The sequence below is a fragment of the Carettochelys insculpta genome, chromosome 27 (assembly GCF_033958435.1).
Source record: "Carettochelys insculpta isolate YL-2023 chromosome 27, ASM3395843v1, whole genome shotgun sequence".
Taxonomy (NCBI): Eukaryota; Metazoa; Chordata; order Testudines; family Carettochelyidae; genus Carettochelys; species Carettochelys insculpta.
Window position 1 is genome coordinate 8,453,891 of NC_134163.1, and position 14,853 is coordinate 8,468,743.

The 14,853-nt window shown below is 47.7% G+C and overlaps 1 protein-coding gene across 1 annotated transcript; it reads left to right on the top strand.

The window, feature by feature from the left end:
- Positions 1–498: 498 nt before the first annotated feature.
- NMRK2 (nicotinamide riboside kinase 2) lies at positions 499–13,736 on the top strand. Its single transcript, XM_074978271.1, has 8 exons — positions 499–700; positions 3,289–3,379; positions 5,349–5,397; positions 5,585–5,756; positions 10,711–10,782; positions 11,963–12,069; positions 13,328–13,413; positions 13,511–13,736. Exons 1-7 carry the CDS (start codon positions 675–677, stop codon positions 13,411–13,413), a joined length of 603 nt encoding a protein of 200 aa, XP_074834372.1. The 5' UTR covers positions 499–674; the 3' UTR covers positions 13,511–13,736.
- Positions 13,737–14,853: the final 1,117 nt, after the last annotated feature.

Here is a 14,853-nt window from a genome sequence, read left to right on the forward strand (position 1 = left end):
CGTTAAGCCAACACGCCTGTCCCAAAAAAGCTTCAAGCCGTGGTCATCCCACATGATTTAATCACCTTCTCCTTTGGTTGTCTTCAAAACGTTCCTCAAAATATTATAGGCAGCATCCTGAGCTGACTGGGAAATGTTTAGACATGCAAGAGAAATACATTCACCATTACAAACCTCCCTCACTACCTCAGAAGTCCCTGTGGAAATGGAAAAAGAGGTGACATTCTCCCCCTGCCCATTACTAACTTAGGTAAAGAGCTATAAATAACACAGCTGGCAAGGACCAGTGCCTCTGAGGGATACAAAACAGGTGCAGCGGCAACGCACGTGACCCAGCTGCCAAGACCAGGACTAAGCCCAGCCTCTAGTCTAAAGTATCACATCTCATGACAGTCATAGTGCTTTCCCATCACCCTGTGGAGCATGAAAAGGCCAGGGGAGGAGGGTGGAAGGTCACTGCAGCAGTGGGGTATAAATTAAAGGCACACGCCTTTTTTCCCTCAATGAAACAGTAAAGCAACTTGCTAGGCATTGCCAAGAGGCTGGATACAGGCCCTGGATTAGGGAAAGACAGGAGCAGGAATAGCTTTGGTCCAGCTTAATTTGCATCATTTCTGCTTGCCAAGCCAAGTTTCTTCCCTTCCCATTCCTGCCAAGGACACAACTCCAGGAAGATGAAATACATCATAGGTATTGGGGGGTAAGTTGCTAGGCGATATTGCATTTGTTTCCTGCTTCTTATTCTTGTTGCCTGCAGCATGCCCTGAGGTGTGGCGATCATATGTAGTTTTATATGGTAACAAAGCAGGGACCCAAATAAAGCAAAACCTAGCATGAATGTCTCCTCGCTCTAGATCAAGCTTGTTTGATTGCACATGGAATGTGCTGCAGGTACAGATTGTCATAGAAATAAAGGGAACTCCCTAAAGCCAGAAAACCTCTCTCTTTGCTGTGATTTCTAAGTAGGTTTGGATGACCGAATGAGGCTTTCGGTCCAGTGGGAGATTTTAAGTGTCCCGCTGCAAAGCATGGGGGGCCAGTTGACAGAAAAGCTTCTGGAAATGGATCCAAGAAAAGAGGCTCTTTTTTCCCTCCGCTCCAAGGCTGTGTCTATGCTACAAAAACAACTTGTCAGAGTCTTGGCTGGGATGATTTAGGTAGGGTTGGTCCTGCTTTGGGCAGGAGGCTGGACTTGATGACCTCCTGAGGTCCCTTCCAGCCCTGGGATTCTAAGATTCTGTGAGACCTCCAGAACGAGGTGATTGTGGGGGACTGAGCCTCTGCGAGTGCTGGTTGTCATGGGCCTTGCAAGCAACAGCAGCTGAGGATGGGGTTTATATGGCATGAAAAAAGCAGGTGATGGTGTAAAGCTCTGGGAAGAAAAGTTGGAAGCCAGGACATTCAGCCCTCATGGGTCACCCTCCTGCAAGGAGGAAAATCCCTCTGGCTTGGGAGACAGCTATGTGGGAACCTGGGAGTCTGAATCTAGCTCTGTCCCAGCTTAAGACTCATTCACAGGCAGGGAGAGAGAGATTCCCTCCACTGGGATCATTTTTAAGTGTCTGTTTAAAGCATTTTCCTCTTGCAGCAGAGTTTTTCAAGTCTCAAGGATCTTAGCTGTATCAGTCAAAGTGTTTTAAATCCCACATATATGCTCCAGCAATACCAACAAGAAGACATTTGAAATCTATGATTTGGGGTGCACACATTGAAAGGTGCTCAGCTGAGAGAGCCCCAAATGAGTGGATCTCTGGGAGATCCCCATGCGTGTTCCTTGTTCACAATCCCACGATTTTAAAGATGGGGAGATACTTTAAGCAAGCAACTTTGCCCCTGCCAGGGTGAAGCCACAGGGGACTAAAGTGATTTGAGGGCTCTCAGTGCAACACACATAGCAGAGACATTGGGTCCCAACAAGGGAGCAATTTAACTTGAGGTTTAATATAACTCTGCACCCCCCCATGTGAGAATGAGAGAAACAACCTGCGGGACAGAGGGATCTTCCCATGGCAGGAGGGGTCCCTGACCTTGGCTCTGGTTCTTGAGAAGATGACCCTGGAGATGTTGTGAAGGCCAAGAGTACAACAAGGTTCAAAAAGGAATTAGACAAGTTCCTGAAGGAGAGGTCCATTATTGGGCTAGTAGCCAGGAATGGCAGGTTGGTGTTCCTAGCCTGATAATTGCCCTGTTCTATTAACGTCCTTTAAAGCAGCTGGCACCAGCCCCTGTTGGAAGACAGAACCCTTAGCTGGATGGACCTTGGATCTTACACTGCATGGCTGTCTTACGCTCCATCCCCCCTCTAGTTCTTGGGGAGCCTTGCTCGGGCATCTGCTTTCGTTCTTGGACAGGAGAGCTCCTAGCACAGAGTGTTTGTGTCCTGTGAGGTCTGTAGAGCCAGGGGCAGCAGCCCTGCTCCTCCCCCACAGAGTCTGTGAAGAGCAGAAAAGGGGGTCCACTCCCACTCCCCACTTCACCACAGAGGGTGCCTGACACCAGCTGAGGAGCTGAGTGAGAGGGTATGAAAAAGCCTGAGAGGGGAATGGGCTCAGGCCAGCCTGGCTTCAAAGCTGCAGGATAAGAGTTTGGTGTTTGGCCGGAGGGACAGTTTTGGCCAAGCCTTGGGTAAGAGCCTACGTTTTTAAGTTGACAGTGAAGACGTCAAAGATGTGGATTGGGACCTTGATGGCCGTTGGGGTGACCTGCTGGTTAACATGCTGCTTCTGGCTGTTTTCCAGATCTCACTGGAAGGGGACTGGATCAAGCTAAAACATTAGCTCAGCTCCTGCAAGTCCCTCGCCTGGGGCTGCTCCGCACAGGGCCCCTTTTGCATGATCATCGCATTTATTTATTTAACGAATCAGTTTCGGCTCTCTACTTTGACACTTATTTTCCTTGGGAGCTCATTCCGCCCATGGATTCCAGCTAGTTATATTATCTAGGGAGGTCGGAGGGGTGTTATATGGTCCAGTAAGATTGTACTGTTTAACCAAGGCGACAAGTCAGCTCCAGCTGGGGCAAGAAACAGAGGAGAAAGTGGTGGGATTAGGATAAAAAGCACTCCTTCCTTCTGGCAGGGTTAACAGCCCAGTGCTTGCTGGTCTTCAACAGAGCCACCACTCCAAGCTCTTCAATGCAGATACTTTTTACTCCATATAACACAGAAGCAAAGAGATCTGGTGGTAGGAGAAATGGCTCCTGAAGAAGTGGTGTTAGCAGTAGTTGCACATGGTACTGGTTTAATTTCTAATGTGTCTTCCCCAATGCTGCTTCAAACTTTCTATTTAGTGTGACCAACGGTGGCAAAACCACTTTGACCAACCAGCTTATCAAAGCACTTCCAAACTGCTGTGTTGTCCATCAGGATGATTTTTACAAGGTAGGTATAACTTGTCTGCCTATTTAATATATCCATAAATAGCTACTGATATAGATACTTAATACGTCAAGTATGTATCATAGGGAAGTTTGGCATGTGTTTGTGAGGCTAAGTTGCTTAAGAAGAACATATTTAGCTTCTGAACTGTTTGGGACAGATTGAAATAATGGCCTTTTACTAAATGGTCATGTGTTAGTTTCGATGGAGTACGCACCATGTTACACCAAGAAGGTTGGAACACAGAGAGTGATAGGCTGTGGACATTATCTCCTTGGGTTTTAATTTTAGAGCAGGTGCATCTCACCTTAGATCAGTCTATTGGTTTACAGGATTTTGTTCCTTTTATTTCAATAATTTCCCTACTTTGTCCCCCACTTTGGCCCATTCTTGCTTTTGTTCTCTTTATAAGAAGACCTTTGTGTTCAAATGACCTTTCATGACAAAGCTACAAGCATGTTTGTGTTTACCATTTAAAACAAAGCCAAACAAACTGTTAGGAACAGGGAACCACATCCCCAGTAGCATCTAGGCTTCTTACTTCCACTGATTTCAGTGGAAGAGTACTATGTCAGGGAGTACGTTGGACTCTCTAAGGCCATCAGCTGTTTTACCTCTGTAGGACCCAGAGCCAAAGTCTATGGAAGTCAATGGAAAAACTCCCCCTAAAGTCAGCGGCTGGCTGATGGCAAGGAAAAAGCTATATTAGAACATTACCAAAGTGTGTTTGGGGCTGTAAAAATTTTCATAATGTACTTTGATCCCACTGAGATAAGCAAGACCAAGCATGTTACGGCACATCAGGAGGATTTCTATTTTATGACTTGAGACCCTAGCCTGGCTGATATTCCTGTGCTGACAGCACTATAAACCCTGTTTGTCCGACCTTCACACGTGCATACACACTACTGAATAGAACTAAATACGCTTTATACATTGCTAAATTGGGAGCGCATTTCTTCACCCTAATCCCCACAGTGCATCTAGATCAGTGGTTCCCAACCTTATCAGTAACACAGCACACTTCAGGGAGACAAACAATTCCACATACATCCACTTTTTCTGGCTGATTGATTGCTCATAAAGGTCACGTTGATTTATGTTTACTATGGTTGCAGTCTTACTAGAGAGGTTTACAATTTCCCCTCTCCCACCTTCGCAGAGTGGGGAAAATGACCACCCAGCGCCAGCTGGCGGCTCAACCAGCAATGCTCCCTGAGAGCCTCTGTGAGGGGAAATTGACCAACCCAGCACTAACCAGGAATCAGGCAGCCTTGCTGATTGAGCCCCCAACTGGGTGCATCTAAGCGTGCTGTGACATTTCATCAATTCCCCCACTTCTGGCTCTGCAAAGAACTTCGGGGGGAAAAGGAAACTGATGGAATTTCTGCCACATGCAACAGTTGAAAACCATTGATCGAGATGACTACCAACAGGCGTTCAAGAGACCGAGTTGTCTCTGTCTTTTCCTATAAATTATATATTTCATTCCGGCATGTTTAATTTATAAATGCTTATGGAAAGCAGAGCTAAGATAAAACAAGAGTTACTGTGCTGACCCACAGCTTTTATTGGATGTGTTCGTTACAATAACTCCTATTATGCTGACTGTGTGATACAGCAATTGTCACTTAACACTACCTGTAATTTTTTAAATCCAAAGACTTAAAACCATGCTCCTGCATCTAATCAGATCTGGCATTATTCAACCGTCTGTTAGACTGAGCATCTTTTGCCAGACACAGCCCCCCTGGGCCACAGAGCAAGCTAACTTTTTGAAGATCTCAGTCTGGCTGAAAGATGGGCTGTAAAAATGCCCCATTTAGCTTCACGCCAAAAGGACGTTACCGCTGTTTTGTTAAGTGAACACTTGCTTGGTTGTGTAGTTCAGCCGTGCCCAGGTTGTGATCGCCTCTTAGCTAACTGATCACCCTGCATTTGCAGCAATGTTTTATTGCTCACTATATTTCAGCCACAAGATCAGATAGAAGTCGGGGAAGACGGCTTTAAACAATGGGATGGTAAGAGCGGTGGTCGCTGTAGGAAGCAGTAATGTATATTTTTCCTAAGTATTTCTTTTTCATTATACTATTAAGACTTAATAGTAAAATTTCCATAATTCTATATTACACGTTTATATTTACACACTTTCATGCCTCTGGGGTTTGCGGCTTTTGACTTTTCTCCCCCATATTTTCTTCTCACTAGCAATGGAATCCCTGGATATGGAGGCAATGGTGAACACTGTGCATGCCTGGATGGAGAAGCCAAGGAAGTTTGCTCGCTGCCATGGGGTGAATATTCGGCCTAACCCTAAAGCGCCTGCCCCAGAGGAGCTGCACATTCTGGTCATTGAAGGCTTCCTGCTTTACAACTATCAGTAAAGTGTCTTTTTACTTACAGACCATTTTGTGGCAATGAAAGTGCTAGATGTATAGCTCTGCTGGCAGAAGCCTCCTTGCCATTAATTAACTGATCCTTGCAGAGTGGCTGTGGGGTGCCTTAGGTAAGAACTTCTCTGATGGGGAAACAGACACTAAATATATATGTATATAAAAGAGAGATAAATGTCTCATAGAGCTGGAAGGGGCCTGGGGAAGTCATTGTGGCCAGTCCCCTGCTCTCTCAGCAGGACCAAGTGCCAGCCCTGACAGGTTTTTTTAAATGTCTTTGCCCCAGACGCCTAAATGGCCTCCTCAAGGACTGAGCTCATAACTCTGGGTTTAAGGAGGCCAATACTCAAACCACCGAGCTGTCCCTTCCCCGATCAATGGAAGTTGACTTGTTCAACACGAATTTGGGAGCAACCAGCTGCCAGCCCTCGGCTTAGACCAGAACATCTCACCTGCTGGTCCTGTGATGGTCTTTAAAATTTCCTCAAGAGGGCAGGTCTCAGCCTAGAATGGGAGTGATCCCTGGCAGGGTCACACCATAACTTATTCTTCAAGCCCAGTCAGCCCTTGGCTTCCTGGGAGGTAGACACTCCATTAGGAACTGGGCTGAGCTCATCAATTAACTTCACATTTGAGTTTTGGACGTGCGAGTGGGGAAACAGGCTGGAGAATGAGGAGCTGAAAGGTTCCAGGGCTCACATATAACCTCAATGCAACTTCCCTGAAATACAGTATATAGCTATAACCTTTCAAGACTTTCAGTGGCCTTATATCAGCATCTTAGCTCTCAGCTCCTGGTTTCGTTAGGGTTATGAGGTGACTTGAGTTCCATCTAGCAATGCCTTTGTGGGGAATGAATATTTAATAATGGGCTCTCCAGTCTAGCGGAGAAGGCAAAACACGATCCAATGAGTGGCAGTGAGACAGCTGCCAAGTGGAAATAAGATATGATGTTTAACTGAGGTGGGATGTAGAACCTTTTGTGGTTCAGGGGCCACTTACCTGTAGACAGGTCAGTCAAGGGCAAAAGGGAGGGTGCAGTGGGTGATATGGGCTGCAGTGGGGTGTAGGTGGGGGGATGTGGGTGGGAGGAGGATGCAGGAGAGGGGTGGGGGTGCAGGTCTAGGTGAAAGGAAGAGTGCAGACGGTTTGGTGTGGGGGGTCTGGAAGGGAGGAGTCAGGTATCTGATTGGGGGTGAGGAGTTGGGGGTTAGGGTCAGGAACAGTGAATGGGTGAGGAGTCTGGGCAGAAGGGAGTAGAGGGTTTGGGGTGAGGTGTCTAGGAGGGAGGAGTCGAGATGGGTGTCTGGGTGCGAGGGGGTGCAGGAGCTGTCTGATGTTGCAGGATCTGGGCAACAGGAGTTCACTTACCTCCTCCTCCTGCTCCCTGGCACCACCCTCCACTGCTCTGATTGGCTAAAATTCCAGCTACTCAGAAGAGTATTGAAACAAAAAAAAAAGTAGTCCTGTAGCACTTCAGAGACTAACAATAGAAGTTATTAGATGATGAGCTTGCATGGGACAGACCCACTTCTTCAGATCTGGACAATCCTGACCAGTGATAATTGAGATTAAGAGTATCTAACAGAGCTAGGGTAAAAGATAAAATAAAAGATGACAAATCAGCTAGATAGGACAGAAGCATGGGGAGAAGGAAAACTCAAATAGTTTCTCCAGCTGTCTATACTTGGGCTGCCTGGGATCACTGTGAATATCAAAGGTGGAGAAACTGTCCTGGGCTACATCTACACGTGAAGCCTACATCGAAGTAGCCTATTTTGATGTGGCGACATTGAAATAGGCTATTTCGATGAATAACGTCTACACATCCTCCAGGGCTGGCAACGTCGATGTTCAACATCGACGTTGCGCAGCACCACATTGAAATAGGCGCTGTGAGGGAACGTCTACACACCAAAGTAGCACACATCGAAATAAGGGTGCCAGGCACAGCTGCAGACAGGGTCACAGGGCAGACTCAACAGCAAGCCGCTCCCTTAAAGGGCCCCTCCCAGACACAGTTGCACTAAACAACACAAGATCCACAGAGCCGACAACTGGTTGCAGACCCTGTGCATGCAGCATGGATCCCCAGCTGCCGCAGCAGCAGCCAGAAGCTCTGGGCTAAGGGCTGCTGCACACGGTGATCATAGAGCCCCGCAGGGGCTGGAGAGAGAGCGTCTCTCAACCCCTCAGCTGATGGCCGCCATGGCGGACCCCACTATTTCAAAGTTGCGGGACGCGCAACGACTACACGGTCCCTACTTCGACATTGAACGTCGAAGTAGGGCGCTATTCCCACCCCCTCATGGGGTTAGTGGCTTCGACGTCTCGCCGCCTAACGTCGATGTTAACATCAAAATAGCGCCCAACACGTGTAGCCGTGACGGGCGCTATTTCGAAGTTAGTGCCGCTACTTCGAAGTAGCGTGCACGTGTAGACACGGCTGTTGGAACACACGAGGTAATTGCTATCTCTGTTGAGTCCGAGGTGTTCAAAGTGCCAAACTTGAGAATGAACTCCAGTTCAGGAGTCTCCCTTTCTAACCTGGTGTTAAAGCCTCTTTGTTTCAGAACGCACACTTCCAAATGCTGGGTGCTACCACCTGCTCGATTGAAATGCTCACCTATGGGCTTATGTGTATTCAGATTCCTAATGTCTGATTTGGGTCCATTTATTCGCTGGCAAAGTGATTGCCCACTTTGTCCAACATACATAGCAGAAGGGCTTTGCTGGTGCATGATGGCATATATCACATGGATGGAAGTGCAGGAATATGAGCCCCTGATCGTGTCGGATAGAGGTAGGAAGCCTCAGGGCAGGCTGATGAAGCCAGCAGCTGCTTTCTGCTCCCCAGCCTCCGGCAGAGCCACAGTCTGGATCTGGACTGCAGCTTGCTTGATCCAGCCCGCAAGGTTTGGGCTCTACACCTGCCATGCCCCAGATGCTGTGGAGGGGAGCCCTGAGCCTCAGGGTCCAGATCCAGAGAGGGTGGGGATTCCCCACTCCTGTATTATTGCAACAATTTCATGAGGTTTGGGGTAGGTTCTCCCAAACTTGATTTTAACGTGTCCAGTGATGAAGACATGTGAAGAGTATTTTTGGAGATGTCCTCAGGCCCCTCCCTTCTCGCCTTACAACCCGTCCGTGGCTTTGTGAGGACGACCTACACAATGACGCCTGCTCAATGCTGTGTAAGTGCTGGGCCTATCAAGCTGCACAAGTGCCTGCAACCTGCCAGCTGAAGCAGACTATCAGGTGGAAATGGGTTGTCTCCACACACGATGCATTTGGAGAACCTCATTGAGGCCTACACTGGTAACACGCCAGGGGGTCTACACGTGTACATTGCCTAAAGTGCAGCCACTTTGCCCCAATGAGACTTTGGCTGCGTCTACACGTGCACGCTACTTCGAAGTAGCGGCAGTAACTTCGAAATAGCGCCCGTCACGTCTACACGTGTTGGGCGCTATTTCGAAGTTGAAATCAACGTTAGGCGGCGAGACGTCGAAGTCGCTAACCCCATGAGCGGATGGGAATAGCGCCCTACTTCGACGTTCAACATCGAAGTAGGGACGTGTAGACGATCCGCGTCCCGCAACATCGAAATAGCGGGGTCCTCCATGGCGGCCATCAGCTGGGGGGTTGAGAGATGCTCTCTCTCCAGCCCTTGCGGGGCTCTGTGGTCACCGTGGGCAGCAGCCCTTAGCCCAGGGCTTCTGGCTGCTGCTGCTGCAGCTGGGGGTCCGTGCTGCATATACAGGGTCTGCAACTAGTTGTTGGCTCTGTGTATCTTGCACTGTTTAATGAAAGTGTGTCTGGGAGGGGCCCTTTAAGGGAGCGACTTGCTGTTGAGTCCGCCCCGTGACCCTGTCTGCAGCTGTGCCTGGCTCCCTTATTTCGATGTGTGCTACTTTGCCGTGTAGACGTTCCCTCGCTGTGCCTATTTCGATGTTGGGCTGAGCAACGTCGAAGTTGAACATCGACGTTGCCAGCCCTGGAGGACGTGTAGACGTTATTCATCGAAATAGCCTATTTCGATGTCGCAACATCGAAATAAGCTATTTCGAAGTTGGGTGCACGTGTAGACGTAGCCTTTAGGTCCCATTAGATCAGTGGTTCTAACCTTTACTGAAGCTTGCACCCCGTTGGTTCTCAACATATGTTCTCGCACCCCTTATCAAAAATAAAGATAGGGGGCCTATGCACTTTTAGATGCATATTAAATATATGTAAAATAGTTTTATGCTATTTAAAACATGTAAACTATTAATACATAGGTTTGATGAAACAAAATAGTTGTATGTAGGTGCCTGTGCTTAATTTGTGGTTTTGATGACTTACCTTCTAAAAAAATCTGGCATGTCTCACACCCCCAGAAAGGGAATCATGTACCCCGTTAAGAGCCACTGCATTAGGAAATACTCCCACTTCAGGTGGACAGCCTATATTTAGGCCAAGATAGAATTCAGATGATTTCTTCCATGAAGGCTAGCAGTATTCTCTCAGTCAAACTTCGTCCAACCCTGCTGTATGCATCTGATTTGTCTCAGAGATCCTCTGGTCTGAGCTGACATCACCAATTACTTGGGGATGTGGGGGTGGAGAGAGGTCAGCCTAGTAGGAGCATATTGTCAAATGTGAAAGAATTAAACAGCCTGAATGGGTTTACCACCAGGATGACAGGCTGATTAGCTTTCCTGTGCCATATCTGGCTGTTCAAGGCCTCTTCAGGTCCCTTACTTCTGTGCAATATACAGAAAGTATTTAAGTGGGTCCACATCAGGCTGCTTGAAACATTGCTAAGAGCCTGATCTGCTGCAAACAGAATTTGAACCAATAGCACAACAAATTGTAGAAGAAAGGTAGAAAGAATGTATTTGCTGCAGCATGACCGGGAGCATTGTCTCTGATCTTCTATTGTCTTCCCCACTTCCTCAGACCATTGACTGACTTGTTCAACAGACGCTACTACCTGACAATTCCCTATGATGAATGCAAAAGGAGGAGGAGGTAAGCTTTGCTCTGGTATCCATTCTGTGTGTGAGTGAGAGAGTTGTGCAGCAGTTGTGAGTGAACAGATCTATACTGAGATCCCTTTCCAACCGAAGTTACAGTTGCAACCTTTCCAGGCAGGCTGAGGATGAGAGCAAATTGGGTGTTTCTTGTAGCTGTAGGAAACCAGTGTCTTGGGGGAGTGGCTTTTCTTGCGAGTTCCAGAAAGTGCTTTTTTTGTGCCAGCACCGAGTACTGGCACCTCGGCACCCCCAGCCCCAGGACTGGCTGGGATTGGAGGGTGAACAACCAGCTGAGAACCAGCTCCTCTTTTTGTTTTAAGAAAAAAAAAAGGGGGGGAACGGGGAGGGGCACACTGGTTAGAGATGTGAAAGCTGACATTCGGGGGTAACCTTAAAATACGCACAGCTCCTGTCCCTTAGGACAGGTGAGCAAACTTAAGAACGACCATTACTAGGTCAGACCAAAGGTCCATCTAGCCCAGCATCCCGTCTGCCAACAGTGGCCAGTGCAGGTGCCCCAGACTGGATGGACCAAAGATGCTGATCAAGCAACTTGTCTCCTGCCATCCGTCTCCAGCCTCTGACAAACAGAGCCCAGGGACACCATTCCTACCCCCTGGCTAACAGCCTTTTATGGACCTAACTGCCATGAATTTATCTAGCTCTTCTTTGAGTTCTCTTATAGCCCTGGCCTTCATAGCCTCTTGTGGCAAGGACTTTTTTTTAAAATATGGGGCCCCACTTTACATCCCTGCATTTAGCAGGGACCCCCCACCCCAACCTGTCTAATGTAATCCAAGCTGATGGGAATTTCCATTATGTTTATAGCAAAAAACCACCACCACTTCAGGTATGTATAAGAAAATGAATGTATAAATGTGGCTACACAGACATAAAAACCATAACAGATTTCAACATTTTTAATGGCACTGCTGAGCCTGAGACCCAGAAGCTGATTCTACTGCGCTGCCCTTTATAAAATGTCATGTCCCCCAGGAGCAATCCTGGTCCCCACTCTGCACACCCCTGCCTGAGGAAAGAGGCTGGTCTCAGCAGTTTATTCCACAATACTACAGAACAATCATTAGATAACCCCATTTGATCATTAGCATTGTGCCAGACACAGCTCAAAACATGGCAATCTAACCGATTCCTTTCCATTTGAACACTGACAGCACACGACATTATCCTGTACCTGACCCACCTGGTCTTTTTGACGGACACGTCTGGCCCATGTATCTAAAATACAGGAAAGAAATGGAGAGCAACGAGGTTGATGTTGGTACGTTACTTTTAATGCAAACAGTGGCCTTGTACTGCTGATCTAAGGCAGTTCAGATTTCATCCACGGAAGGGTGAATAATTAAGCCAAGAACGTTGGCCTAGAGGCTGCTCGGCTAAACTTTTATGCCTCGTTAGCTTTGACGAAATTGCTCAGGTGTCACTAACAGCGAGATCTGGCCCAGTGTTGTAAGTGGGTAGATCAGGATGAGCTGCACCTGAAGTCTTGTTTGCAAGACAGGGTGACCCCCGTATGACATCCTTCCCTGCATGCCTGGCTACCTTGACGAAGAAGAATATTGTGGCTAAACACAGAACTGAGACTATGTCTATACTACCAGAGAAGAGCAACCCGCTCAGGGTTGATCTTCCAGGGTTTAATTTCATGCATCTAGTCTGAACATGTGACATCGACCTCACAGGGGTTGCAGTTGACCCTTTACTCCTCACAAGCTGCGAGGAGCAAGAGAGGTCAAAGGGAGAAACTCCCCTCTCGACTTTTCCCAGTATAGACAGCCGATGCAGCCGAGGACGGATAGGTCAATTTTAGCTACACAATTTAGCTAGAATTGTTGACTCGTGACAGAGAGGTCGCCGTGTTAGTCTGTATTCTATCAGAACAAAACAGCAGTCGTGTCACACTTTAAAGCCTAACAAAATAATTTGTCAGGTGATGAGCTTTTGTGGGACAGGCCCACTTCTTCAGTTCTGAAGCCAACAGCAGTAGAACCTGGAGCTGAAGAAGTGGGTCTGTCCCACAAAAGCTCATCACCTAATAAATCATTTTGTTAGTCTTTGAAGTGCTACATGAAGTGCTGCTTTTTCGTTTAGCTGGAACTGTGTATCTGTAGTCAACTTACTCTGCCTACTGTAGATGTAGCCTCAGGCAAGTGGCCTCTACTGTGCTCCCGTCTTTGCTCTGGGACCTTAAACAGGTCATTTCACCTCCATTTCCCCACTCACATGGGCAGCTTTTATCTCCCGTCACCGGGCATTGGGGTGAGCTGAGTCCATGAAAGAAATCTTTCATTAGGAAACACTAGTCAAAGGCAAAGTTATTTATAACCATGCCCCCATAGGAACAGGTTATTCCCAGAAGTCTAAACCCAGAGGAGAGACTCTGTGGAAAGGGAGGGGGACAGGGAAGGGGGCTGGGCGGGGGTGTCATTTCAGGAACGGTTTTAAATTTGACCCTCACAAATGCCTTTCTGACCATAAATTAACAGACTCCTCATTGATTTTTTGTTTTCCCTTTTCAGTTTATCTGGATGGATTGAAGTCCAGAGAGGACCTGTACAATCAGGTCGTTGAAGAGATCCAGAACATGCTTTTTAACTGTTCATAGGTAAACACGCATCTGTTTCTCTGTGCATTGGTCCAAGCCACTAAAACAGCACCACCTGCCTTCCATCCTCAGCTATAATTTTCTTCTTGCTTTTCAGGGTCTGAAAAGAGCTGAAAGACCCAGGTACAGGTTGGATGTAAATAATACGTTGGAAGATAGAAATACGTAGGGTGAACCAGTGATGTACTGTCCTTGCGGACAGCTCTTGTGTATATAAGAACTGGAAAAAATAAGGATATGTTATACAGTTCACCCACAGGCAGTGTTTCAATACATAATGTTTTAAGATGCATTTTTATAACCAAATAAACAAACATGCACATTCAGAAAACCACCTGCTGGTCTGTTTGTCTTTTTAAGCAGCTGTTAAGCCTTTGTTTTTATTGTCTGTGACACCACCTTTGAAGGGATGATATGAAGGAAAGTAGCTGTACGTAAACCAGCCTCTAAATATTTATTTCATGCTTGAATCAAATTGGCACTTGCTATAAAAGACTGTGGCGGTCACAAGCCTAGGTCCTCTCCCCCCTTGGAGGGCTTCACAAACACTGAGATGCCTCTTAATTGTCAACACTGCTGTGAGTTTATTGACCTTATCGCAACAGCAATGCAGAAGACCTACCGGCAGCATCCTTTAAGTCACTGTCCTTTCTCCAAGAAGCAGAAGCAGCCTTTCAGCCAGCCAGAAACATAACCCCCTGCCCACCCGGCCTGGGGTTCTTCTAGCCCTGCTACCTGTGCTTTGTAATTACTGTCTCAGCTGATGGGTTAATTAGCCCATAAGTTCATCAGTCCAGTCTGATTACATAAGTACATCTTCCTCCCCTCAATCAGAGCTTCTTTAAGGGGACTAGTAAATGACCAGAATACTGGGCCATCATAGAGTTGGAAGTAGACCCTGGGGCAAGGTGGGCCCAGCTGTGTGCCCCCCAAGCAGGGGGTTCTAGGGCATTCGGCCCTCAGAGCTGCCTGGACCATGGTGCTGCCCCCACCCCCAATCCCTCATAGCCATGCCAGTTCAAAGGGGCCCAGGGCAACTGCCCCCTCAGCCCCGGGTAACAGGTTGGGTTGGAGGAGAGCTCAGGAGATCAATGAGTCCAACCCCCTGCTCAAAGCAGGACTGGCACCAGCTAATTCACCTCAGCCAGGGCCTTGTCACGCAGGGACTTAAAAAACCTCTAGTGTGACAAAGTCCTGAGCTACTGCTTGTGGGTCCTGCACTTTGGGGCAGTTAAAGAGATGCCTCAGAAGCTCACTGTGCCCCTTTTCCTCTACCACCCAGGTTTCCCAGGGGCAGGCCACAGCCCATAGAGCCCCCCTCAGTCATAAGCAGCGGGAGGTCCACCATGGAGGTTGGGTCTCCTCCTGCTCCTTCCAAGCTGCCCCAGAGGGCAGGGACAGTCTCAGGGGAACCCAATCCCCTCCCACCCAATCCAGGTT

Bases quoted from the DNA above. Each gene is read 5' to 3' on its own strand.
- NMRK2 (XM_074978271.1), top strand. From the start codon at position 675: ATGAAATACATCATAGGTATTGGGGG. The intron at 5,398-5,584 runs GTAAGAGCGGTG...TCTTCTCACTAG, and splicing joins CGGCTTTAAACAATGGGATG to CAATGGAATCCCTGGATATG. The intron at 10,783-11,962 runs GTAAGCTTTGCT...GAACACTGACAG, and splicing joins GAATGCAAAAGGAGGAGGAG to CACACGACATTATCCTGTAC.